This window comes from Suricata suricatta, chromosome 10 (genome assembly GCF_006229205.1).
Source record: "Suricata suricatta isolate VVHF042 chromosome 10, meerkat_22Aug2017_6uvM2_HiC, whole genome shotgun sequence".
NCBI lineage: Eukaryota > Metazoa > Chordata > Mammalia > Carnivora > Herpestidae > Suricata > Suricata suricatta.
Window position 1 is genome coordinate 23,850,687 of NC_043709.1, and position 27,845 is coordinate 23,878,531.

The 27,845-nt window shown below is 41.9% G+C and overlaps 1 protein-coding gene, 1 long non-coding RNA gene and 1 other non-coding gene across 3 annotated transcripts in view; 1 reads left to right on the forward strand and 2 right to left on the reverse strand.

Annotated features, from left to right (window-relative positions):
• Positions 1-618: 618 nt before the first annotated feature.
• On the reverse strand, positions 619-15,410 carry LOC115304668. Its single transcript, XR_003914546.1, has 3 exons — positions 15,362-15,410; positions 8,095-8,199; positions 619-638 (listed from the first exon to the last, which is right to left on the reverse strand). It is a non-coding gene; the product is annotated as an uncharacterized LOC115304668 (long non-coding RNA).
• TRNAD-GUC lies at positions 13,982-14,053 on the reverse strand. Its single transcript has one exon. It is a non-coding gene; the product is annotated as a tRNA-Asp (tRNA).
• Positions 14,481-27,845, forward strand: part of LTA4H (leukotriene A4 hydrolase) — a 36,386-nt gene continuing 23,021 nt past the window's right edge. The window contains exons 1-5 of the mRNA XM_029954940.1: positions 14,481-14,712; positions 21,428-21,558; positions 23,046-23,166; positions 26,036-26,104; positions 27,661-27,765. Coding sequence (XP_029810800.1) covers positions 14,554-14,712; positions 21,428-21,558; positions 23,046-23,166; positions 26,036-26,104; positions 27,661-27,765 — 585 coding nt within the window. The 5' untranslated portion in view covers positions 14,481-14,553. The remainder of the gene's footprint in view (positions 14,713-21,427; positions 21,559-23,045; positions 23,167-26,035; positions 26,105-27,660; positions 27,766-27,845) is intronic.

Sequence of the window (27,845 nt, forward strand, 5' to 3'; positions counted from 1 at the left end):
CGCAAAAGAGTGAAACTTCCATCTGGAGTAAGCTGAGAAAGGGAAGCTCATCAAGTCCAAAGGCGCATCTTGAACTTAGGTGAGGCTTGACCCAGAGGCTCAAACAATGTCTCCAGCCAGCTTTCTCACTCTCCTTCCTTTCTCCCCTCTTCAGTTCGGCTTCATTCTCAGGTACAACGTGAAGACAGAAGGTTGCCGGCAGCTCTAGACTTACGACGGAATCCTATGTTTCTCTCCACCAGCTCCTGTCATGTCCCAGGATTCACTCGGATTAGACCAACCTGGCTCACATGGCTGCCTCTGAATTGTGGCATTAAGGAACCTCTGCTCTGGCTGGCGTCAGGTCGCACGGACCACCCCCTGAAATGGGGGAGAGGTGCATCACAGAACTGGTGACAGAGAAGGTAAAGTAGACGCGGAGTAGATAAAAAACAGCCAATGTCTCAATGAAGTGATCAAAGCATATTAAGAACATGAAGAAACGGGTGCCCAAATCTGTATGACTTCCAAGTCATGGAAGGCTTCACAGCAGAGAGTAAACTTGAGTTGACTCTTGGGGGGGAAAGGGCAGGAATTGCTGGTCAGGCAGGAGAAGGGGTGAGAAATGGGAGGGAGTGGATGCCCGTGGCGAGAATGACCTGTGAGGTTACAAAAGAGAATGACTGAGGTATCCGTATTTTTGTACCAGGCAAAAACCTCAGCTAAAATCGAGACTCTGCAGCTCTGGTGCCTAGTTGGAATCCCAGCCTCAATTCTAAAATTTACTAGTTGTGTGATCTTGGCTGGTTACTTAACCTTAGGTTATTTTGTAACTTTTGTGTAATGTGGCACTTAACCAGGACAGTGTTTGTGCCTCGGTTTCCCCATCTGTAAAATGGGAGACGTTAATAGTACCTATCTCCCAGGGCTGTTGTCAGATTAATAGAAAGGTGTAAAATGGTAAAGGTCATCTATGGCAAGCCCACAGCTAACACCATACACTATGGTGAGAAGCTGAAAGCTTTTCATTTAAGATCAGGAATGAGACACAGAGGACCGTCTAACCACTTTTATTCAACATAGTATTGGAATTAAAATTATTAAAATCTCCATACCACCCAAGACAAGCTACAAATTCAACACAATCCCCATCAAAATTCCACTTGTATTTTTCACAGAAATAGAACAAACCATTCAAAAATTTGTATGGAACAAGAAAAGACTCCAACTAACCAAAGCACTCTTCAGAGAGAAGAACAAAACTGGAGGCATCATGATCCCTGATTTCAAACTATATTACAAAGTATAGTATTCAGAATAGTATGGCACTGGCACAAAAACAGACACACAGATCAATGGAACAGAATGAAGACTCTAGAAATAAGTGCAAGTATATACGGCCAATTAGTTTGTGGCAAAAAGAGCCAAGAACATACATTGAGGAATGGACAGTCTCTTCAATAACAATACTGGGAAACTGAGCAGCCACATGCAAAAGAAGGAAACTAGACAACCATCTTATACCATGTACGAAAATTAACTCAAAATAGATTAAAGATTTAAATGTAGGACCCGAAACCATGAACTCCTAGAAGAAAGCATAGGCAGTAGGCCCCTGGATTTTAGTCCTGGTGATGGTTATTTTAAATTGGACACCAAAAGCAAAGGCAAAAATAAACAAGTGGGACTATATCCAGCTAAAAAGCTCCTGCACAGCAAAGAGATCACCACCAAAATGAAAAGGTAACCTGCCAGATGGGAGAAAATATTTGCAAACTGTGTATCTGATAAGAGGTTAATATCCAAAACATATAAAGGATGCATTCTACTCAATAGCCAAAAAAAAAAAAAAAAAGAGCAAAGGATCTGAATATAAATTTTTCCAAGGAAGACATCCCAATGGCCAGCAGACACATGAAAAGATGCTCAATACCACTTATCATCAGGGAAATACAAATGAAAATCAAATGCAAATCAAAACCACAACGCGGTATTACCTTACACCTGTTAGAATGGCTATTATCAAAGAGACGAGACATAACAAGTGCTGGTGAGGAAGTGAAGAAGAGGGAAGCCTTGTGGCCATGTAAATATGAGGCAGCCATTATGAAACATAGTCTGGAGGATCCTCAAAAAATTAAAGATAGGACTACCATATTGTCATTCTCTTCCTTTCCCTGGCTTCTGGAGGATCAGCTACCACTATGAATGATACAGTACCTATCCGGGCCAGCAAGTTCATGACCAACCAGCTACTTCAGAGGAAACAAATGCTCATTGATGTTCTTCACTCTGGAAAAGCAATAGTACTTAAGACAGAAATTCAGGGAAAACGAGTCAGAATGGACCAGACCACACCAGATGCCGTCTTTGTATTTGGATTCAGAACCCATTTTGGTGGTGGCAAGACAACTGGCTTTGGCATGATTTATGGCTCCTTGGATGATGCACGAAAAAATGAATGCAAACATAGACTTGCAAGACGCGGCCTGTGTGAGAAGAAAAAGGCCTTCAGAAACAGGGATGAGACCATAGAACAGAATGACGAAGTCAGGGGACTGCAGAAGCCAACAGTGGTGTGAGCCACGGGTGAGAGGGAGACGACAACAGAAGGAAGGAAAGTTCTGCAGTGGCTTTATCTGTGGTGATTGTGCAGATTTTTCATGAGAGGATTAATAAGCTAAGAACAGAAAAAAATATTTGGGGCCTGGGTGGCTCAGTCAGTTAAGCATCCAACTTCAGCTCAGGTCATGATTTCGTGGTTCGGATTGTGAGTTTGAGCCCCATGTCAGGCTCTATGCTGACAGCTCAGAACCTGGAGCCTGTTTTGGATTCTGTGCCTCCTGTGCCTCCTTCTCTTTCTCTCTCTCTCACCCCCTATCCCCTCAAAAATAAATAGACATTTAAAAAAAGAAATAACTTTTAATAAATGTAACTAGCATATGATCCAGCAATTCTACTTCTGGGTATTTATCTGAAGAAAATGTAAACACTAACTTGAAAAGATGTATATATCCCCATGTGCATTGCAGAATTATTTATATATAATAGCCAGGATATGAAAATGACCCAAATGTCCATCAGTGGAAGAATGATAAAGAAAATGTAGTGTGTGTGTGTGTGTGTATACATGTGTGTATATGTATATATAGTTACACACACATATATACATGTATACCTACATATATACTTACACACACACGTATGGTTCAGCCATAAAAAAAATCCTGCCATTTGCAACAACAGGGATAGACCTTGAGGGCATTACGATAAGTGAAATAAGTCAGGAAGAAAAAGATAAATACATACCTGCACACCATATGATCTCACTTACAAATAGAATGAAAAAAACCCCAACCTTATAGTTACAGGAAACAGATTGGTGGTTGCCAGAGGTTGGAGGTGGGGGAAGTGGACAAAATACATGAAGAGGGTCAAAAGGTCCCAACTTCCAGTTATAAATAAATAGGTCATGGAAATATAACGTGCAGCATGGTGACTATAGTTAATAATACTGTATTGCATATTTTAAAGTTGCCAAGAGAGTACATCTTAAAAGTTCTCATCACAAGAAAATAAAATCTGTGTGTATGGTGACATATGTTAAGTAGACTTATTGTGGTGATCATTTTGCAATATACACATATATCAAATCTTTATGCCGTATACTTCAAATTGTTTTTTAAAATGTTTAAAAATGTGTTAAGATGGTTAAAGCACTAGAATAGGGTCTGACATAGAGAAAATGCTAAAATACATTATTAAATAAAGCAAAATATGTTTCCTGATGCATGCCATGCCACACCTCTTTTAAAATGATGGTCTACAATTCAGTGTAACTACAGATTTGGTTAACAAAAAATCATAACAAAACAACAACTACACTTTACCTTTCTCATGATCATTTATACAGATAACATTATACATCGCACACGGTCTCACTCCTCCTCATCCATAACTTGCCCTCTAACAGTCATACTGTTGGCAAGACATGATCCAATAGTTCCACATTTTATAGGAAATGTAGTTTCTCTTTCCGGCTTTTGTTTCCTAAGGTCTAATATTGCAGACGTATTTCAGCAAAATGTTGTTCAATTTAGCTCACCCAGACTCATGAGAGAACCCGACCCAAACAACCAGGAAGGGAGAAATGGGACAGGATGTACACACAGCCCACTCTACCTTGTGATCGTTTTGTAAATGTCAGGCTCCGAAATCGGGTCAATGGTCTTGTTATTCTCAGGCTCTGGGTGACATTTTCTAAATTAATTAATTAACGTGTACATGTTAGGGACATTGGCCAGATGTTCTCATTGTATTTCCTTCTTTGGAAACCCTCCAACCTCCACCCTTAAGAAACAATGACTTTTGAAATGGTCTAAGCAAAAGGAAATCTATCTTCATGCAGTGGGGTGAAGAAAGGAAGTTAGAAAAAGGCCTGCGGTAAGATCAGGCCACAAAGCTATGCTCAAAAAAGTATGTGCTCTGGGGTCACACTCCCTGGGTTTGAACCCCCAGTCTGCTTCTTTTTCCAAGCTAGTGACTTAGGCAAATTACTTATTTATCAGACTCTTGGTTTCTTCCTTCGTAAAATGGGGACAATAATAATGCCTACCTCATGGTAGTAGCCAGCCCCAAGAAGGCTCCCAACGTCCTTCACCTCCTGGAATTCATGTCCTTATGTAGTTCCCTCCTATGGTATCAGGGTTGGTCTGTGTGACCAATCAAATATGACACAGGTAATGACATGTCACTCTCAAGGCTCAATGATGCTAGTTTAAACCTGGAAAGGTAAGTTTCCAGTGGCTGCTACTTCTTCCACTTCAAGGGTACAGAAAACCCCAATGAATCCCTGCCCTGATCACCAGGCCAAGGTGAAATGGACAGTCCCAGTGCACATAGGCATCACAGGTAAAATGTGATGACTTCATTCTTTGGAAATACATCTGGGGGTTCAAGAAGTGTGAGCTATTTTCCTGAATTTGCATTTGGTATCTGACGATGCTTTTCACCATTAACCCCTTTGGAATTGCTGTCCCTTTCAATTACCCATCCAGACTTTACACATTCACTCAGGAGAGCTTTCCAAAGCAGGATAGACACGTGCATGCAGCAATCCTTTGGGTACAGACAGAAAATACTACATCTCTAATTTTATGTATGTAAGTGGTCTGCTTCACAGATAATGACTTGTGAGATGTAATCATAAACAACCGTATTTGGTCTTCTACTGTCCCTTTAGCTTTTTCTCAGTGGGCTGGCATTATGTCCTTTGCTCCTGGCCAAACCCCTACACAGGCTCAGGACTCTTCTGGTCACTCAGGTAATTGAAGTGGTATGGTTACGTTTCACAGATTGGGGCCTCAATGCAGAAGTTACAATGTAAGTACAAGTAAGGAAGCGAAAATGGCAGAAGGAATGCTTCTATTCCAAGATAAGGTGGGGTGCCTTGATTTAACAAAGAAAATGAAACAATGTTGATCAAATCAAATCTGACAGGAAGGTAGCTCTCTGCCATGCAAAGCAATATTATGAAGATGATTATTTAAAATTAAGGACCTATATTCACTTCCATTGACCATGACCCTTCCTTTCAATGTATTTTGTGCCATGAGATATTCAGTAATTACATTAGCACATGTAAAGAATTTATAAATAAGCAGAAAAACCACCCCACATTTATTGAGGGTGTGCCTCCCAATTTTTATTGATACTAGTTAGCAGTTTACAAAAATGAGACCTCTTCTTTATGTTTCTATGCAAGCCCTCACTGCCTCCAGAAAGATGCCCACAGACCTTGCCACTGAACTCCTACAACATTTGTGGACGGGTCCACCTGAATACCCTTTAATTATTCAGTCACCCACTCTGTTCTCTAGTGGTTTCGTTTTATGGTCTTCATTTGCCCAATAAGGTTATGAACTTCCCGAGGACAAGCCAACATCCATGTTGCTTGCTCCCCATGAAAGGGGTCTGGTAATACTGCAGAGTTGTATTTATGCCTACCTATGTACCATTTCCTTTTGGCTTAGAGTTGGGGAATTATAGAGTTACCCTGTGCCAAGTGAACACAACGGGTGAAGAGTGGGTAGAGGGAGGAAAAAGAAACATTTTTTTAAAACTCTGAAGAATCTGAAAGATTTGCTCTATGTGATTCCTTAAAGAGCAGAAATAAAAGCCAAAACTATCACAGAATATTACTTAATTTCTAATTTTATGTTATTCTAGTTCAACAATTCCTCTCAGAAATAAAGAGGAAGCATTTGAGGATGGAGAAATTGTGAAATTCTGGGAATCCAAGCTCTCTTTGATCAAGCAATAACCCCAGCTCCCGCTGTTTTCTCCTTCCCACCCCCTACCCCTCTTTCCTGTGTTCCGTGCTCCCCTCCCTCCTTCCAGGATTCCTTTCCCATCTACTGAGGACCCACCTGCCACATTGTACTGAGCTGGGTGCCCTGAGAGAGTAAGGTATCCCCCGGGAAGGCTTGCCACCTTAACTGCTTTGGGAACAGAGATAGGCTGAAAGAAACAAACGTGAACCCACCGGAAGGGCAAGGACTATATACAGCTGACTCTCTTACCTGAGGTTGCGCTCTGGAAAGTTGCAGTGAGCACTGAATTCATGAAACCGGAATCACTGCTCCCAGGGGAGACACAGTGGGGTTCTGTGGACTTTGGGTGGTATTTTTCAGTCAATACATAACCTTGTTAAAAAAATTTTTTTAATGTTTATTTATTTTTGAAAGAGAGAGAGAGAGAGAGAGAGAGAGCGAGAGCAAGCAGGGGAGAGGCAGAGAGAGAGGGAGACACAGAATCTGAAGCAGGTTCCAGGCTCTAGCTGTCAGCACAGAGACAGACACGGGGCTCAAACCCACAAACCAGGAGATCATAACCTGAGCTAAAGTTGGATGCCTAACTGACTGAGCCATCCAGGTGTCCCTAAATACATGACCTTGGTTTATGTGTGCTTCTGTCCAAAGACACCTTATCTAATATAGGGTTGATTCATTAACGTCAAACTCATGGCCCCCAGCACTGCAAGTCACTGAATGAAGCTTCTCTAACATGTGTGTACTCCATGGGCCACATCATAGCCTTCCTGCGCTTAGGAAAATGAGACAGCACTTCAGCCTTTGCTTGGAGGACATTTAAAACAGCCAAATGACCCAACAAAAGCACAAAAATGTGAAAAAGTGACCCTAAATGCCACAAAGGGGACACTTATTTACAGTATAAGTCGTGGGCAGAAACAAGAAAGCTCTGCTTTGTTTGTTCAGCCCCAGCTGAGAACGTGAGCCTCAGGCAACTCAAATTTCTCACTGCTCCATGTGTGTCCACAAAGGACCATGAGGGGACCACAACTATTGATTTGGATGTTAGTGAGTGGACAAACTCACAAATATGAAATCTGCAAATAACGGGGGTTGACTCTGTGTGTGTGTGTGTGTGTGTGTGTGTGTGTGTGTGTGTAAAGTTCCTGTTCAGAAAACTTCAGGACCAACAAGGGAAGGACAATACATAGGGAAGATATTTCCGGAGAAGGAAGCAGTGAACAGGGGAGAAAAGAATGAGCCGGGAGTGCCTTCCAGCACCTTGACCTAGGAAAGAACATGAGGTGCACCCCTGGGAAAGAGTAGAGTCTGGCTGGAAAAGGGGCTGTGTTGGATGCCTGGAGGAGGCAGTGCTTGGAAGGGAAGTGGAAGCCAGAGTGGGAGGTGAGGGGACGTGCATGGCCCAGCTTGAGAAATAAATACTAAGACACACATCTGTGGGAGAATGTGAGAAGTCAACTATGTGAACCTCTTACTTGGGTTTGCTCAGTTCCAAACACAAACTACAAGAGGGCTTTTATAAGAAATGACAAAAGACTAGTTAGTTCCTCAAACACAAATTTGTAAAGAAGAATGTTTAGAAGGAAAGACTTTTAGGTGGGTCCTTGCTGCAAACCTATTTTACAAGCAAATAGCAATAAACCCTGCTCTGCAGGCAAACAAGAGAAACTGGGCTCAACGCCAACCAACCTGAGACAGAAATACTGCTTTTGAAATCAGTAATGACACTTGTCAAACCTCACATATACTTTAAGCCGTCAGAACAAAAGGTGTAAGTACCTACTTTGATGAAATACCACTGGCCAGTTAGCAGGAAAAACATAAGTAGGTCTGGAATCTCTGAGTCAGAAGAAACCCCAGTGTGGCTGAATCTCGCAATCAGGTGGACCTAGAAAAGAAGCACTAGTGACTGAGAGGAAAATAAAGTATGATTTAGATCAGCATTTGGGAAGAATTTTTTAAAGTTTATTTATTTATTTGGGGGTGGGGAGAGCGACCAAGAGTGCACACTGGGGAAGGGCAGAGAGAGAGAGGGAGAGAGAATCCCAAGTAGGCTCTGCTCTGGGCTACCAGTGCAGAGCCCCGTGCAAGGTTTGAACTCCTGCAAGGCTTGAATTCAAGAACTGTGAGATCATGACCTGAGCTGAAACCAAGAGCTAGATTAACCGACTGAGCCACCCAGGCACCCCTGTGAAGAAATTTTTTTTTCTTGTAACTTGAAACTGTTATGCCCAGATTTTAATATCGCCCCCAAAAACCAGAGACTGCCAGGGAGACTGAATCACACGTGCAAAAGCAAAGGGCTTTATTATGAATTTAGGCCCAGCCAGCCTAAACTCAGGCTCACAGACTTCAACAACACACTGGATCCATGTGGAGTGAGCCCCAAACAAAGGCAGGGTAGGGCTTTTATGAGTTTGGGAAGGGGGAGTTACAGGAAATTGTGACATAGGTATTGACAGCAGGTTTAACCATTCACATTGCCTAGAGTATTTGTTACTTTTGGCGAGACCCAGTCACAACATTTAGAGTACTGACCAATCACAGAGTGGGCCCAGGACCCTCACGTAGGGCATGACTAGTCTTAGCCTCCATCTTTAGGCCCGCCCTTAGAAATGTTAAAGATGCGAGCTGGCCTTTCCTGATTGGGTGTTACAATGTGTGCCCTTCTATTGTCTCATGGAGTCAGTTTCAGACCTGCTTCCTTACAAAACCAGCTTCTCTTCCTGCTTGATTCACCTTCCCCTACTCCACCTGGGAGTTTGTTGGGTTTGTCTCCATAATTACAGAGCCTGGGTGGCTGCAATGAGTTTTGGCTTGGTGCAGTGGTCCCAAAGGAATGGGGCCTGGCATGGGTCAAAGCAGTGCACCAAAACCTGGCTGCAATATGTTCACCAAAAGATATGTTCTGGAATGTGCTATAGCAGCACCGTCCATAGTAACGCAGAGCTGAAAATTACCCTAATGTCCATCCACACTAGAAGGGATAAATATACCGTGGTCTACCCACACACGTAACACTACACAGCAATGAGGACACATAACCCAGAATATAGAGGAACCTTACAAATATAATGAGCTAAAGAATGCAGGCATGAGTGTACCTACTGTATATTTCTGTTAAAATGAAGGAAACATAAATAACAAAACAGGTAGACGTAATATGTTGTTGGAAATCAAGCAGTGATTACCTCTGGGGAGCAAGGCTTATAGAGAATAGAAGAGAAAATGAGGGGGCCATCTAGTGGGGTGGTGGTAATGCTCTCTATCTAATCTGGGTAGTGAACGCACTGGTGTGTGTTCAGTTTATAAAGTTCAGTGAGCTATGCACTTACGATATGTGAGCTTTTCTGAGTAGATAGATACTATGCTTCAATAAAAAGGTCTGGAAAGGGTTACCATTTGCAAAAGGACGTTAAGGGCATTTTCTGTTGCAAGCAAACATTGCCTGGTGACATCAGAGGACAAGGAAGAGTTCCTGGAGCAGCTTTTTCTTTGCTTCAAAGCCAACAAAGAGTAAAGCACCAAATAAAAGGATCCCTGGAGCCTCATATGAAATCTCATTCATTTCTTTATACATTTATTCATCCATCTAACAAACATGCTCAGAGAGGGAAAATATACCATCTGGAAATTCAGGACACTCTATCCAGTGGAGAAAAAGGACAAATAAACTGATATTTAAGCTGTGTTGGAGATGACATTAGAGGATCCAGGGCCACGACTCCAAGAGAAGGGGTCCTGACATGTTTGATCTCTCTTGAACTGAATTTCCTCCAATCCCAAAAATATCCGTTGAACCTTTGGAATGCACATTCCAAGCCAGCAAGCCAGGACCAGGGCCTGAGATCTGTATTTCTGGTGAGATTTTTAGGAGTCACTCATGCTGTTGGTCCTGGAACAGTACTTGGTGTGGGAGAAACAGAGATCATGTGACCTGCAGTCTCACCCTGCACAGCTTGACAATCTATCCTGTTCTGGCCAGTCCCTCCTGGGAATACAAGCAGAGAAACAAATGGCAAATCTGTGTGGGAGGCTCTCCAGACCCAGCCTGCTCTCAAGCAGGGACGGGGGTCTGGGGAGCAGGGAGAGAGGGGGTAGAAGGAGTCAGGGTAGGTGGAGAGGGTCGCTTATGTTATTTTACTAACTGGGGAGAACTTTGTCTTGTGCTTCTCTCATATCTGGCCTCCCCAGCTGCCCTCACCTTCCCACGACCAGACTAGAGATATGAATATGAAGTATAAAATTCTTGCACAAATAAAAACAGATTTAATAGAAAAATGGAGAAATTGGTCAGGGCTGCTTCAACCGTTTTGTGACCTAAACATGAAAAAAGAGGTAGCTAAAATAACTTCTTCCACTTTCTCACCCATTGGAAGGCGAATAGGAAGGACATCACATACGCTTCTGTTCTGTCAGGAAAAGAGATTCTGCTCCACTCCCGTCCTGACTGGAGGGACAGGAGAGGGCTCCTGGGAGAGAACGCTTTCCAGGAGCCCTGGAGACTCGGTGGAGGTCAAGGCTTAAGAAAGAGCCCAAGACAGCTGAGATCTTTCTTGCAAAAGTTGCTTTCAGCTTGGCTGAAGCTTGGCGTGCAAAGGTGACCCTGAAGAGCTAGGCATGATGGGAACAGGAAGTCATGTGTTAATACACCTATTGCAACTTCCCAAATTTCCTAAATGTAAATATATTTCAAAAACAGGTGAACATCACTAATGTTGGGAACTCTCTTTAGAGGTCTCTTTTGGCACTATCGACTGATTTCCCATATCTTGGTCGCTTCTCATTTTCCAGGTCTTCCTAAAAACTCTTGTTAACAAAACAAGGAAAAATACATATTAACATGATTAAATAGACAAAATAAAAACCAATAGAAATAATAGTAGCAAAGCCGTAACAAAGGATCACTACACCAAGTACAATGCTAAGCACTTCACATACATTGTTTCATTTCAGCCTTTCAACAACCCCTTGAGGCACAGGTATCTCAATTTCCCAAAAGGATGGAGGCTTCTAGGGATCAAGTAATTTTTCCAGGTGAGCAGTAGAGCTTAAATGCTTCCTGTTCAAATGGCTCTGTAAATATATTTACTACTTCTTTAAAAAAAAAAAAAACAACTTTGTTTCATCCTTAATAAAGTCTCCTTTTGTATATATGCTCTTATTATCCTTTTATAGAAGCAATGGAAAAATTCATGTTTTTATTTTTTTTAATGTTTATCTATTTTTGAGAGTGGGGGTGCGGGCAGGTAGGTCCAAGAGATAGAGAATCCAAACAGGCTCCAGGCTCTGAGCTGTCAGCACAGAGTCCAACACGGGGCTGGAACTCATGAACCATGAGATCATGACCTGAGCCAAAGGTGGATGCAAAACCCACTAGTCACTCATGTGGCCCAAGCTTCATCTGTTTAAACCTTCCCCAATCCACCGCTGGATATGAAGAACACTTCTATGTTTGTGAATTGCTAATTTTGTACACTATATTTGGGGGTCAGTGGTATCTTAGAAAATAGCTGCTTCTGAATATTTATCTTATGACTAATCTATTAATCAACTTGAGGAATTCATTTGTGGTTGCCTGTGACTACCTCTTCTTGCACACATTGGCATAAACTCTGTGGGCTCCTGCTAACTGATAATAGAAGATGATGATATTGACATTCTTTTATTAAAACAAACATACTACTCTTTCTCCAGGAGATCATTTGATGGTGTATTGTTTGACTAAAACAATTTTACTACATCATATTTGTCACCCTACATTTGGTGACGCTCAGAATAGTTTTAGGTCTCAAAAATGTATGCAAATGTCAACCGTGTCATGGATTCTTAGGCCCTATGAAATTCAGACTTTTGCACGTGTAAGATTGAATTTCATAGTTTTCTATGTTTTTATTTATATTGTTTTCCTTTGGCTTGCTCCAGCCAACACCAAGATACCCTGATAGAGAGCATCTTTTTCTGTTACTGGAACCAAATATAATTGTGAGGTCATTTTGACATAGAACGGGTCTGTGTAGCACTGGCCAATGCCCAGTTCTTCAACTATCTCCCACACTTTGTAAATCTTCAATTTCCTCTCCTCTAGAAACCCTTTCATATCCTATCTAAGCATGTTTAAAGTTTCTCTTTCCCTAAAAAAATTTAAAAAAAGTTTCTCAGTGCTACATTCCTCTCTCTTCCTCTTTTATCTTCCTTTCTCATATTGGCCAAACATCTTGACAGAGCTGCCTATGTTCTATTTCCCTGTTCTCTTTCATTGCCCAACCTACTGCTCTCCAGCATCTACCTTCCATGAAATTACAAAACTCAACAAAGCCACCATCCTCCCCACTTTCACCCCATTGCTGAATCCAAAGGAGGTTTTCTACTTTTTATTTTAATGGCCCTCCAGACTGCATTTGACATTGCTGATTGGTTCTTCCTAGTTTATTTCATGAGTTCTTACTCAACTTGCCCCTTTTTAAAAATGTCAGCTTTATCGTGGTATAATTGACAAAACTGTAATATACTTAAAGTGTACATCGTGGTGATTTGATATATGCATACATTATGAAAGGATTCTCTTCTTCCTTTAGCCTTTTTGTTGTTGTTGTTGTTGTTGTTGTTAAAACCTGGTGCTCTCCAGCTTTCAACCTGTTTTCACTGCTCTTCCCTTTACACACTCTATTTGGGAGGAGCTTATCCACCGCCAGCGCCTCACCCACCACATTCCCTGATGTTATCATGTCTGCCATAAACTTCCCCAGGTCTGTGGACTGAAATATCCAAGTGACTCACAGGCATCTCCACTTTGACTCCCAGACATCCTAGAACTCTGAGTGTCCAAAATTAAACTTAGATAATCCCCGCCTAAATCGGTCTTCTTCATATGGTCTCTGTCTCTGGTTAATGATTGTTTACACACTGAAGCCAAAAATCTGAGAATCACCATAGGCTGCTTCTTAGTCAATGACTTCACTTATCTCTCAAAGTATTCCTTCCTTTCTATCCTTATTTATTCCCTTATGGTAGGCTCCCCGCATCTTCTTCCTGGACTATTCTAATAGTTTCCTAACTCATCTCTCTCTGTTTTTGATAACTCATATCCATTCTCTGAATAATCACCAGCGTTCTCTCCATGACATAAATCTGACCATGTCCCTCCCTTGTTTAAAATTCTTCAGTGCCCCCACCCCCCACCATTCACGAATTCAGGATTAAAGGCCCAGCTGTTTAAAGTCCTCTGAATCCTGTCTTCTCCCAGTTTCTCCAGTTTCAACTCTGAGGTCCTATCCCAAAGGATATCGTCCTTCAATGTTCCTCACCTTTTCTGGAAGGGCCCCAGAGCGGAGCTAGATGTCCCAGCTCCGAATTGCAATCTTGTGGCCAGCACATACTCATTACAGTATATTGAAATGACGTTCCTAAATTTCTACAACGGGAAATATTGGCTTATTCTGTTTTTGCTCTCCACGGCTTGGAAACGTACATAATAAGCACTAAAGAAAATCTTGTTGAACTAATGCTTCGTTGCCACCACGGCAAGCCAGCAACCAAAGAACTCTTAAAATGTAACGCTTAAAGGCAATTTGACGTTGATTATTTCTTCCGTACTAACTTTTAAAATGTTTGAAAGTGTATTTTCATCGTGGTCGTTATAAAAGAAAAAAAAAAAGAGCTATACGTGCCTCCCCGTCGGGGAATCGAACCCCGGTCTCCCGCGTGACAGGCGGGGATACTCACCACTATACTAACGAGGACTCGCACGGTAGTGAGCCCTCTGCTAGACTTCTTATTGCTTTTTACCCTACCCTTTACTATCAGCTACCACGAATACGCCTGACCTTCTTCAATTGCCATTGCAACTTCTACCGAATTCGGACGAACTAAAATGGAAGCATTCAGTTTATCTCCCCGCTGCACTCGCGATCATTTCCGTCGGCCCACCCCTTCTCCAGCTGCTCCCCCACTCCCCTCCTCTTCCTCTCCCTTCAGGAATGTTCCCAGTCCTCCAGCACCCCTCCACACACACACTCCCAGGGAGCAAAGCGCACGCCTCCTCGCACTGCACCATGGAACTTGTAGTTCCAGCCACGCTGCAACCTACTCTTCTTTCACTTTGAGAAACTTCCCTTCCCGGCGGGCGCCACGAGCCTCTCATGCTCTTCTTTCCCTCCCTCCCTCCTCTCACTCTCAGTCCCGCAGTCTGGCAGCTGGGTATTAGGGTGCACATCGGCGTGCGGAGGGACTCCCCAGAGCCATGCCTGAGGTAGTGGATACGTGCTCCTTGGCCTCTCCGGCTTCGGTCTGTCTGACCAAGCACCTGCACCTGCGCTGCAGCGTCGATTTCACCCGCCGGGTGCTGACCGGCACCGCCGCGCTCACGGTGCAGTCTCAGGAGGACAATCTGCGCAGCCTGGTACGGTGGGACGCGCGCCCAGTGCCAGTCTCTCCCCGGCCGCCCGCCTTGCGTCCCTCTCCCCGCTGCCGCCCCTTCCCAGCTCCACACCTCGGTCCGCCTGTCGCATCTCTCCGTACTCCTCCGCAGCCATCAACTCACATTCCACACCACCGCGTCAGCTCTCGCTCATTTCTCAGCCTCCCTTTCCTCAGCCCCAACTCGCCCGATTAAGTACCTAAGTGTCTTCTCCTGCGCCCCTCTCCCCAGACACCTCTCCCCAGTCCCTGGGCACATCCTAGGGCCCCATCCACGCCCTGCTCCTCGCCCAGCGCTCAGGCTTCCTTAGCACGAATCCTCCCTCCCCCGTAATCCTAGTTCCCTAACTACCCTGTGGCCTCCCCATTTCCTCGGCCTGTAGCCCAGAACTCGCTCCTCCGGCCCCAGATTTCTTCCGGCCTCCAGCGCACCTTCCTCAGTCCACAGTCTCCTCCAAGTCTCACACCCTTTGTCCTGCGGCTGCTGATCCGACCCTTTGCTACCAGGCACCTTATTTCAACCTGCACGAATGCAGGACGGGACCCAAAGACCTATCGAAGCCTTCCCTCAGTCTCCCTACCGGTCTTCTCAAGCCCCTTAGGATTTCCAGCTCCAGACCCGTCATACTTACTGCTTTGGTATTTCCAGTCTCTGCTAACTATAGACGCAGCCCTTTCTCCAGGGTCATGGTCCTTCTGCCTTTGATTCTTAACACCCTTCTCTTCAAATAACTTAAAGGATGGGTAGGCCATTTAGGCTTTCCTAGCGTAGCTCGATGCACTGTGTTATAGTTGGTTCCAAGGAGCGAGTAGTTAGTGCGCTTCTTAGAAAATAATGTACTTTCACAAGATCGCTAGCCACTTGAGTGACAAAAAGTTTTAGATTTATGGAACATTTTAAAGTTATTTTATCCGTACAACATAACTTGTTTTCAGTGTTCTTACTCAAATTGATAGTATTTGGATTGTACCTTTCACCTGAAGAGTTTCATAGGTGAGCATTTTAGAAATAAGAGGGACAAGGCTTTGAAAGGCCAGCCCCACTGTATTTTGCATAGAGTGTTGTGGTATCTATTAAAGCACAGCATTAAACAACCTGATCACCTTATTTTGTAGGCTTGATAATGGGAAATTACTGGGATCGATTAATTGGGTATAGTTACAAGTTTAGATAAGAATTGGGGTGTTCTCACGACTCTTTCCTGATTGTGTAATAAGCCTGTGTTTGGGGTTTATTAATATGAATTAATGTAGCAGGTAAACTACTCTTTGTAGACATCTTGCTAGACTAATTCTGATTTGAAAACTAGGTGGACTCCTCTATGTACTGAAATGTAGTCACCAAAAATACTACAAGGAAGAAAATAAATATCACAGGCAAGAAGATACCTATTTCCTTGTAGGTTGTACTTTGTTCTGCCTGAAGTCTAATGCTATCTTTTATTGGAGGCAGCTTCGCCCTGGTGGGACTGGCCGTATCAGTGCAATCTCTCTTTTCATTAAAAGACAATAGATTTTGATAGTTTATCACTGAATAATATGACCTTGCACTCTCACCTGTTTTGTAAAAATAAAGATTGAACTCTGATCCTTGAGGAAGCAGGAGACAGAACGCTTAAATTTTGAAAAGAACGTGCATTCAACGTCCCAGGCTGAAAACTTGCCCATTGTTTTTTTTCATTCCCCATATCTTGAGAGAACTAAGGTTTAAATCAGAATGTCTGGTTGGCATGTCTGTTTAGTAAATTGGAGCCTAGATTTTATACAAGGAAGTCTAGTTGTACAGTGACAACTGTTTGTGATTGTTTGCTTATTTATAACAACAACTTGAGGCCAAGAGCTTGATTTTATTTATTCAAAGGTAGCATCTTTCCTCTGCTAGATTAGACTCTTGAAGGTAGGTCTATGTTTCCTGGCTGTATATCAGGTTCTTAGCATGTGGAGGACATGTTAGTTTGATGAACTAATGGATGAATTCAATTAGAATGCAGTGCATAAACTTTATATGTGCTAAGTGTACCACAAAGTGAGAGGACCTCAGCCCCACCAAAAGAGAGGACCCAGTGACAGTACTGGGTGAGGACATCAGGTGTCCTTTCTCTCTTCATTCTTGGAGTCCTTGATGCTGGGAATATTAAGGGAACTCTGCTAGGACTAAATCCCGGCTATTCTGAAAATCCTTCTGAAGTTTTGGGTTATTTGCACTGAAGTTTAGTATTCATTTGTGATAACTTTCAAGCATTTGTTTCTTGTATTGAAAGTTTCAGTTTTTTTAGGTGTTCTGTCAGTTGGTGGCTCAAAGAGGTTTTAATGTCTCAGCCAAGGGGCACCTGGGTGGCTCAGTCGGTTGGGCAACGGACTTCAGCCCAGGTTGTGATCTCCCAGTTTGTGGGTTTGAGCCCTGCATCAGGTTCTGCACTGACAGCTGCAAGCCTGTTTCAAATTCTGTGTCTCCCTCTCTCTCTGCCCCCTCCCCTGCTCCTGCTCTGTTTCTGTCTGTCTCAGAAATAAATAAAAAAAAATTTTAATGTCTTGGCCAAGATCATATACTAGTAAGTTGCAGAAGCCAGGAAGTGAACACAGACCATTCTGACTGCAAACCCTCCTGTCTTCACTAAGCAAATGTCTGAGCTGGGAATCAAATCAAGGTGCTGTTTTGGTTTCGGTTTTAATAATAACCCCATGTTTTTTTTCACTAGAGCACCCTGCAAATAACAAGTAGAAAATGGAGATAGAGACATAATACTGAGGCATAAAACTTTGTAATTTAATTTTTTTTATTTTTTCTTTTTTTTTGAGGGGGGGTGTGTATGTGTATGTGTGTGAGCAGGGGAGGGGCAGAGAGAGAAGGAGACACAGAAACCTAAGCAGGCTCCAGGCTCTGAGCTGTCAGCAGAGAGCCTGCAGTGGGGCTTAGATCCACAAATTGTGAGATCATGACCTGAGCCAAAGTCAAGTGCTTAACTAACTGAGCCACCCAGATGCCCCATGAAGCTTTTTAATTTAGAGCCATGCTTTGTTGAAGAAAGATTTTGAGTCTGCTCTAAAAAAACATAAGATGAAAAATAATTTAAGAATTTGGAGGAAGAGAGAGCACGTGGATGGGTCAATCAGTTAAGCATGGAATTTCAGCTCAGGTCATGATCTCATGGTTCATGGGTTTGGACTCCCCATTTTGCTCCATGCTGACAGCTTAGAGCTTGAAGCCTGCTTCAGATTCTGTGTCTCCCTCTCTCTTTGCCCCTTCCCTGCTCATGCTCTGTCTCTCAAAACAAACATTAAAAAAAACTTTTTAAAAAGAATTTGGAGGAAGAGAGAATAAGGATAGGGAAACCAAATGTATGGCATTAAGTCCTACAAAAAAAAGAAGTGGGTTGCAAGGTTTAATGAGGAGCTTCCCAGCAGCTTATGCAAAAAGGGAATTAGTTATACATTCCATGGCATCTAGCCAACTGCTTAGAAGTATAACTGGCTTTGGAGGTATTCAAAGAAGATACTGTGAGATACAGTAAATTATATCCCTAGTAACTTCCTACCATTAGTAGGTCCATTTCTTACAACTACATATAGGTATCTTGGCCTTAAACACAGTTGGTGTTCAGTAAAACTTTGTTGAAAAGTACTAACTCCAACTTTTCAACTAGCCAGCTTCCTTCCCCCCCATTACTATTTTTGATCAGTTGTTTTAATAACATTAGTGGAATTTGAAGGGGAATTTCTTAATTTGAGAATGATAGCTGAGGGTAAGATCTTGAGACATATGGCTTAAACACTGTGTTTTCTCTTGTCTCTTGGGTTAGCACTTGCTTCATGCTGATATCAACGCTTCACGCTGATATCACCAAACACATGCTTCATGCATGGTATCGACTGATATCTACTATTTTTCAGACACTGTGCTGGACTCTGGGAATGCAAACCTAATTAGCATTCTCTGTGTTTTTAAACTCTCAATCTAGTAGAGAAAACATATCAATATAATATGGTACAATAAATGCTATAGGAGGGATTTGGACCAACTACTATATTAAGTACAGTGGATATGAAAAACATTTTTTAAAAAATAGTCATAACAATCTGACTCTTCTGATTCTGAATAGATTTGAAAAGTTTAGGCAATACAGACAATAGAATATGTTCCTCCGGGAAATGAGCCAGTTGATTCATCCTTTTGGTTATAAAAGGAGTATAAACATGAGTAGTTACATACATAGATACTCAAATTAAGCTTTTAAAATAAATCAGATAGCCAGAAATCGGTAATAGAATATGAAGGCACAAAGGAGTAACCTTCTTATTCTTAAGAAGATATAAATCTAGGGGCACCTGGGTGACTCAGTTGAACATCCAACTGCAGCTCAGGTCATGATCTCACTGTGAGTTCTAGCGCCATGTGGGACTCAGTGCTGACAGCTCGGAGCCTGGAGCCTGCTACCGATTCTGTGCCTCCCTCTTTCTCTGTCCCTCCCCTGCTCATGCTCTGTCTCTCTCCCAAAAATAAATAAAAACATTTTTTAAAAAAGATATAACTCTAATAAAACCAAATACTCTGAATATGCAAGTGTGAGAAAATAAGTCAGTTCTATTAATTTAGAGTAAGGGCGATGGTTGAGAAGAAAGCAACCCAAAAGGAATAATGACCTGTTAGCAGGGAAACAGGTGGCTCCCCTAACCAATCTGGCTGCTTTAAAAAAAAAATCAAACCAGAATGGAAATTTCTTTCCAACCAAAGATCACTGATTCTAGAGATGTAGGAATCAAATTAATGACTGCCCTTGTGACTCTTCCTGAGTTTATAATTCAGTTAGCCAACTTGAAAGAGAAGCAGCTGATCTTCTAGCTCCCCGTGCTACTGCAGCCAGACTTCGGTAGAAAGATGCCAGACGCAGGGAGATGAGACCACAGGCGGTTCTGAGGCAGGTCTGGCCGACAGCGGTGGTAGAAGGACAGAGAAGACAGTATGAGGCCAGCGTGAAAGAAAAACGTGTTAATTGGCTATGGGGGATTGGGAAGTGGGATCAATTGTGGATGATTGGAATGTCCCAAGCCTTAGGCACCTTGAGAATTTTGTTAACAGAACAGAAATAAAGGGAGAGAACTGATTTTCAAGACATTCAGGTAGCTTCGTTTTTAGAATTTTTAGAAGCCCACTGAATATGAGGCAATATTTCCCATGGAATTGCCAAGCAGGCAACTAAGAAACCCAGCGGCAGTCCTGGGGAAGGGGTAACAACTGAAGAAACAGACTGTTGTCATCAAAACAGAGGTATTGGTTGATGATACGGGATGAGTGAGAATGAGGGAGTGATGAATATGGTAAGAAAATCAAGGGATCAAAGCTAGAACATTGGGACATAGCCATTTTTAGGAGTAGAAAGGAGGTGGAGGAAATGGCATCAGACAAGGAGGAAAACCATTTATGTATAAAGTCAAAGAAGCCAAGGAAAGGACTTCAAATCGATGAGGTGGCCCATAAGGGCTATAAGTGGACAGAGTCAGATTACTGAGCAGAAAAGACCTCTCAATCAGGAGGTGTGCCCTGCCCTTTCAGTAGTAGAGGATGAGGAGCCAGACCGAAGAGGGGGAAAGGAGGGGAGACTGATGAGGAAGAGGAAGTAGCAGTCATGGGTTGCCCAGAGTTTAAGAAAAGAAGGAGACAGGGCGCCTGGGTGGCTCAGTAGGTTAAATGTCTGCCTCTAGATTTCAGCTCAGGTCATGATCTCAGGTCTGTTAGTTAAAGCCCCACATCAGGCTCTGCACTGACAGCATGGAGCCTGCTTGGGATTCTTTCTCTCTCTGCCTCTCTCTGTCTCTCTCTCTGCCCTTCCCCTGCTCATGCTCTCGCACACACGCAGTCTCTGCCCCCCCAAAATAAATAAACTTCAAAAAAAAGGAAGGAGACAAATAAGTAGTTATCAGAGCAGAAGGAACGAGTGAAGTTTAAACAGTAACATTGGGAGACTTGTTTAGGTTGTTTGGAAACAGCCTTGTGGCATAGGAAGGTTGAATATTCTAGAGCAAGGGACTAGTTGGGAGATAATGAAAGGTATGGTCTAGGGCTTGCATGGAGGATTATGGGACACTTGCTGCTGCTTTCATCCTGTCCCAAGCAGTTTTCCTTAATGGCCATGGCAAGCAGAGACCCTCTCCAGTCCCCGGCAGGTCATTTGATAGGAGCTGCCTCACCAGGCTGGGCTTTTTCCAGGGACGTATGGCTTATTTGCCCAGCAAGTGCCAGGGTTTGTTTTAATTTGGGGGTAGATGCAAGTACAAAAGAATTAGGATTCCAGGAAGAAATATATGGTGAGATACATCGAGGAATGGTAATGAAAGAAACATTTAAGTTCGAGATGAATTTTTTTCATAGCAGGGAAGTTACGTTTAGGGAAGGAGCAAGGGCATTTTAAATTAGATTTGACTTACACTTAAAACCTCAAATTTGTGTGATGATCCTGGAATTACCTAATGGTATATATGCAAACTTTAGAACCAGACATTTTTCAGGAAGCTTAGAGGCCCAAGAGACGGGACCTACACTAACTTTTGTCTTCTTTAATTCTTGTAATTTCACTCTATATTTTACTCTCTATGAGCAAGTAGTTCTACTCTGTAATCATTATGGTCAACCCATAACTAATGTTAGTTTTCTCTAGTGTATATAAAACAATTTTCATTTAAAAATACGAATTTAATTCTAGATTTTGGATACAAAGGACCTCACGATAGAAAAAGCGGTCATCAATGGACAAGAAGTCAAATATGCTCTTGGAGAAAGACAAAGTTACAAAGGATCACCAATGGAAATCTCTCTTCCTATTGCTCTGAGCAAGTATGCATGTTATTATCTTTCTCTTTTACATAGCTAAATAATGGAGAAGAAGTATTTTTAATGTAGAATTTTCCTTTCTTATTTCTAGTTTGTGTATGGGTAGTGACTGGTGCTCTTACTGATCTCTTCAGATTAAAGCTTATGGTAAAAACTATAGGTTCTTAAGACACTAAAGAAACTCATTGTATAAAATACCCGAGAATAGGAGGTTCGGTAACTGTTACTTCTTTCCTGATCATTTTACCAATACCTGGAGTGATGATGGGAGCATGCCACCCTAAGGAGGCATTTCAGGATCACCTGGGAAACTTTTACAAGCTGCACATTTTCCACCTTCTCCCCAGAGGCCAGCCACTTTTATAATTACAATAATGACAATGACAAACAGAACCGTTTCTGTATACCAGTCTTGAGATAATGCTTTAGATACTTTTATCTAACTTACCTAATTTAGATAATCTACCTGATCCTTATAGTAACCGTTTGTGGTATGATTTCCATTTTACGGATGAGAAAAGGGAGCCTCAGAGAAATAAAGAAACTTATTCAAAAAAGTGACAGCCACGATTGTCATATTGATAAATTGGGAAGGGGAGAAAGGGTGGAAGACCATTGGCCTAAAATAAGAGTGATCTACCCCTACCTTTCAGTGGCCAGTATTTTCATGCTTCCTCTTCCTGTTTAAGAAAAAGAAACAACCACATGTAACTTGCGAGATAGATATCATTGACCTCTTTCTGCAGACAAAGGACTGGCAGAGGGTAGTCGAATAATTCACCCAAGTTCACTAAAGCAGTAGGTCATAGATTTAGGATTCAGACACAGGCACGGCTGCCAGTCTCCAGGGCTCTGGCTATTTCCTCACTATGAGTGCTGCTCAAACTCTCCAAGGGAAAGGGCCAGTTCTTGGTATTTCCAATCTGTCACAGGCCGATTCTTTTATAAAATTTGCAATAAAGTGCAACCAAAATGGATTTCTAGGAAGAAGAGATTAAAAGCAAGCACACATTTCTGATTACTGGATTCAGCAGACATAAAAATGACTCTCCAGGTGTCTCAGTGTCTTGACCCGTCCAGTAAGTTTGCAAGCCAGTACGAGTCTGTGTCACGCTCTGGCATCCACCGCTGTGGTAGTCACAGTTCCAAAATTATTTCTTCCACTTTCCCACTCTCATAGAAGATTGCATGATACCACAAGCCCAAAGTATGTGGCACACAGTAGTGTACTCCATGAGTATTAGTTCCTGCTACGTCTTCATAAGCAGGTAGCGTGGTGGAGTGAAACGGACCCAGAAGCTGCCATCCAGGTAAGAACGTGAGATGCAAACTTGACCTACTTAGGATGCAGCATTCCTAGAGCTTATTCTCCATCAGTAATGAGACCTTATAAAATATTATGTATAGTAGTATATACTCTGTGTATTATGAATTCAAACTTTAGTTAGGTTGAATTTTACACTACTAATATATCTGTGTGTTACATACAGAAATCAAGAACTCGTTATAGAAATTTCTTTTGAGACGTCTCCAAAATCTTCTGCTCTTCAGTGGCTCACTCCTGAACAAACTTCTGGGAAGGAACACCCCTATCTCTTCAGTCAGTGCCAGGTAAAAGAGATCCAGAATGACTCATTTTTCATAAAGTTCCCAGCACATTCAGTTTAATGAAGCAAAATGGACAGTGGTCTCAGGTCTTAGCTAAGATAGCATTTTAACGTATGTTATAAAAACATGTATTTTCATTGATATCTTTCATTATTAACACATTCATATATTACTTTTAAAAAGGAACTCCCTTCAGTTTGAAATCATGTTCCCTTGAAGTGGACTATCTAGGTCATATTGGGTTTTTTTTTTAATTTTTTTAATTATTTATTTTTGAGACAGGGAGGGGCAGAGAGGGAGACACAGAATCTGAAACAGGCTGCAGGCTCTGAGCTGTCAGCACAAAACCTGATGCGGGGCTCGAACCCATGAACCTCGAGATCATAACCTGAGCTGAAGTCGCATGCTTAACTGACTGAGCCACCCAGGCGCTCCGGTCATATTGATATTTTTATCCCCATGACCTGGCACAGAACTTGGCATCCTAGAGTGGACACCCAAGAAATGATTATAAAATAGAAAGGAAAAAATTAATGAGGCAAAAGTAGTATGTACTGGTTATGAAAAATGTTAGTAGTAAAGAAGTGGAAAGTGAAAGATCAGATTTTTCAGTCTTCTGTGGACATCATTGTCCAGAAGTAACCACCACTGAATTAGGTTTGCAGCCATTCCAGATTCTTCTTACACATTTACAGCTGTGTGTGTTACATAAATATATTCAACGTACTGTTAAAATGACATGATTTAAACTATTTTTCTTTAAAAACTAAGAACGTGGATGGAAATAAGTCAGTCAGAGAAGGACACATATCTGTTTTCACTCATATGTGGATCTTGAAAAACTTAACCGAAGACCATGGGGGAGGGAAGGGGAGAAAATAGTTACGCACAGAGAGGAAGGGAGGCAAACCATAAGAGACTCTTAAATACAGAGAACCAACTGAGGGCGGGTAGGGGGGTGGAGGAGAGGGGGAAATGGGTGATGGGCATTGAGGAGGGCACTCGTTGGGATGAGCACTGGGTGTTGTATGGAAGTGATGAACCATGGGACTCTACCCCAAAAACCAAGAGCACATTTTATGCACTGTATGTTAGCAACTTGACAATAAATTATATTAAAATAAATAAAAATAAAAAATTAAATAAATAAATAATAAAATATAAGAATAAAGAACCCTATAATTAGAGACAATCTGTCACAAGCATAATACATATCAAACTATCTTCTAAAAAGAAAAAAACCTAAGTCTGATAGTAATCATATAACTTACAATGAAAGGAACTGACTTCATTAAACACTTACTGTATTTTCAAGCACTGTGTTAGGTACTTTGCAATCTCTAGCCTCTCAGTATTCCTCTGGGATAGATACTATGTTGGGGTCAAATTTGAATACAAGTCTATAAAAAAGGAAGCACTATTGGAACACAGAATAGACATGTTTGCTTTCTGTTGGCAATTGGAATACCTTTTTAATCCAAGAAGCCCTTAGTTCAGTAATCTGAAAGAGATACGGTTTTCTAGGCACAAGGTGTACGCTCTCTTAGAAACTGACTTTCAGTCAGTACCTCTTTTAGAATGTCCATAATCTAAAGTTGACAAGACGTGCAAGATTTGAGAGTCACAAGGATGCGAAATTTGAATATGATATTCCACTTCTTATTGGCAACAGTGTTGGAAATACAGGAAGAGATTGCAGCCACATTAAGAGATGACTGCAGTTAATGGGAAACATGGGCGTGGTTTTGTTTGACGAGTTTGCTCCAGTTGCTCTCTGCACATGTGCGTGGGTGTGGGCTTTTCCAGTGAGACCCTCGTCCAAACCCCTTTGGCACTACCGAGTCACCCAATGAGAGATCATTAAGGGACTCTAAAGGCATGGTTGTAGAGGCCTGTTTTAGGAGAATCGGGTGGTTCTTCTAGTCCTACATAATCCATCTAGAGGTCATTTAGGATCCCCAATATTTGAAGAATCTACTAAATCAGAAGAGAAAAGGGCTAGAGTTTGGGGGTTGTAAGGAAGTATACAGTGGGAGCAAGTCAAGTTCAGACAGAGATGTGAGCGTCCCTACTCCTTCAAGTTCAGGGGACCGCCTCAAGGAGGCGGGTGCTGCTTTGCTCACAGCAGTCAGTCCAGAGTGGTTTGTAGGCCGGGGCACAAAACTGTAGATACTCTGGCCATTCTTCTTGATGGAACTGGCATTCATGACGGATGGGGAAGCAGAAAAATACTACATCTCATGTGAATGAATCTGTCTAGATGGTATTGAGGTAGGCTGTTCTTTCTCCCTCCTTTTCTTAGTTTTTACTTTCGAAGTTTGCTGCCAAATTGAAATGTCAAGGCTCTAGTGACATCCCTCAAGCTGTTTTCCTCAGAACACAACTGCCCCATGAGACGTTAATAACTGACCAGAGGAAAACAGTTCCCTGTGAAAAACAGTTGTAAGAATCCAAACAGGTGTCTTTACAGTAGGTCTTTTCAGAGTCCTCAGGAGGCTCATGTTCCAAATGACTCATTAAGACAGGGATGTAGAATGCATGGTTCTCAATTTTATTTCACCAAAGAGCCTTTTCTCCTCAGGGTCCCTGACAGCTTCTCACTGGGCATGGCTGTTACTAGAAGTAGAGAGTAGCAAACAATGTTTAATGTTGCTTCATGCTTCAACCAAAATGTGACAATCGGCCATACATTAAAATGGAAAATCAGACTTTTCTGTCCTATGAGTCTGTTTTTCCTACTTCCAAAGATCTGAGAAAATTTGAGACGTATATTTAAAAAGAATGTGTCTAAGGACAGTGCTGATTTCTTAATGACTTGATTTATAAGAAAAGGGTATAGCTTTCTCTTTTTCTTCCTGCCCCCGCCCCTCAGGCCATCCATTGCAGAGCAATTCTTCCCTGCCAGGACACTCCTTCTGTGAAACTAACCTACAGTGCCGAGGTGAGTATCACAAATTATTAACTAAATTAAATGACTCATGTAAGTAAATGAGGTAGAAATGATAAGCAGAGATAATAGTAGGATTTTTATGGTTAGTAATATTTTACTTAATTAAATTCTATATGAACTATGTAACAAAGAAGCTGGGTTCCTCATTTTGTATCTCTCAAGATTTTATTTTTAAATAATCTCTACATCCAACGTGGGGCTGAATTTACAGTCCCAAGATCCTGTGTCTCATGATCTACCTGCATCTCTCTTTTAAATAAGTTCTTTTTCTTTAATTTTTTTAACATTTTTTTTGAGAGAGAGAGAAACAGAGAGAGAGAGAAGGACAGAGAGAGCGGGAAGCACAGAATCTGAAGCAGGCTCCAGGCTCTGAGCTGTCACCACAGAACCTGACACGGGCTCAAACTCACTAACTGTGAGGTCATGACCTGAGCCGAAGTCAGACACTTAACCAACTGAATCACTCAGGTGCCCCTGCATCTCTTTTAAAGGCAGTTTTGAACAAAACTGTAATAAAAGGAAATGGGTACTATTTTGACTATGAAAGAATTTCAGAATTCTGGACCTCAAAGCAAGAATTTGGAGGACAATGTCTTCTAACTTTTAAAAATTAACATTTGCAGGATTAAAGGTTCTAGAAATGTGCTCTATAGCCACATAAACTTCTGTCTAGGTATCCTAACAGGCATATATTGCAGACTTATCTGAGTATATTTCCATCTTATTCTTGTCATACGTACTGCTAGTCCTTTTTCAAAAAGGACTGTAATAGTAAATATTACTAAATAAATAATATTAAATACATACATACATACATCCTAGGTCCCAGGCCAGACCTATTTAGACCAAGCAAATAGAATTGAGGACCAAGCTGTCTTTATGGGGCCTTCCTGATTCTGAGAGCATCCCATGAGCAAACCACACCTATAGAAAACTATGTACTTGGAGGCACAGAATCTCAGGTTCTAGGCTCACCTCTACCACTTACCAACTGATGACTTGGGGCAAGTCTTATGACCTCATGACCAAGGTGGTCTCATCTGTATAACATCACTGTCTACACAGAGGGAGGAAGCAGAACCAAATTATTTCCTGAATGCTGTTCAGCTCTAGAATTGTGGTTGTTGTGGCAGGTTTTTGGAACTTCTGATTCTGTATCTGCCCCAGAAATAGCTTTAAACACTGGGCCATGCAAAAGAACATGAAAGTCTAGAACTTGGATTGTATGTTTGCTCGATCATTAATACTGAGGGGATGGTCCTTGATTCCAGCAGTGCATGCAGTTGATAAGTAGCACAGCTGGAATTTTAATCTAGCTCCTACGTAACACTCTTAACATGGCTGGCTGAATGGATAGCTAGATCCTTCACATTTTGTTGAGAGAAGCCAGTTTTCTATATTGCTAACTTTATATATAAACCTGATAGGCACACACCCATCGTCTATTGCATTTGTTAAGCGGGGGAGAATACGTTATTTTACATACGAAGTTTAAGATACATAGTATCTTTTATTCATAACTGGAAATGACTTCTCTTCTTGATTAGGTGTCTGTTCCTAAAGAATTGGTGGCACTTATGAGTGCCATTCGTGATGGAGAAGAACCTGACCCAGAGGACCCGAGCAGGAAAATCTATAAATTCAGCCAAAAGGTAAGTTCTTTGGGTCTAAAGTTTTGGTTTCATTGGTGGTGAACTACCAATAGCTTTTACTCACCCAGAGAGCAAAATCA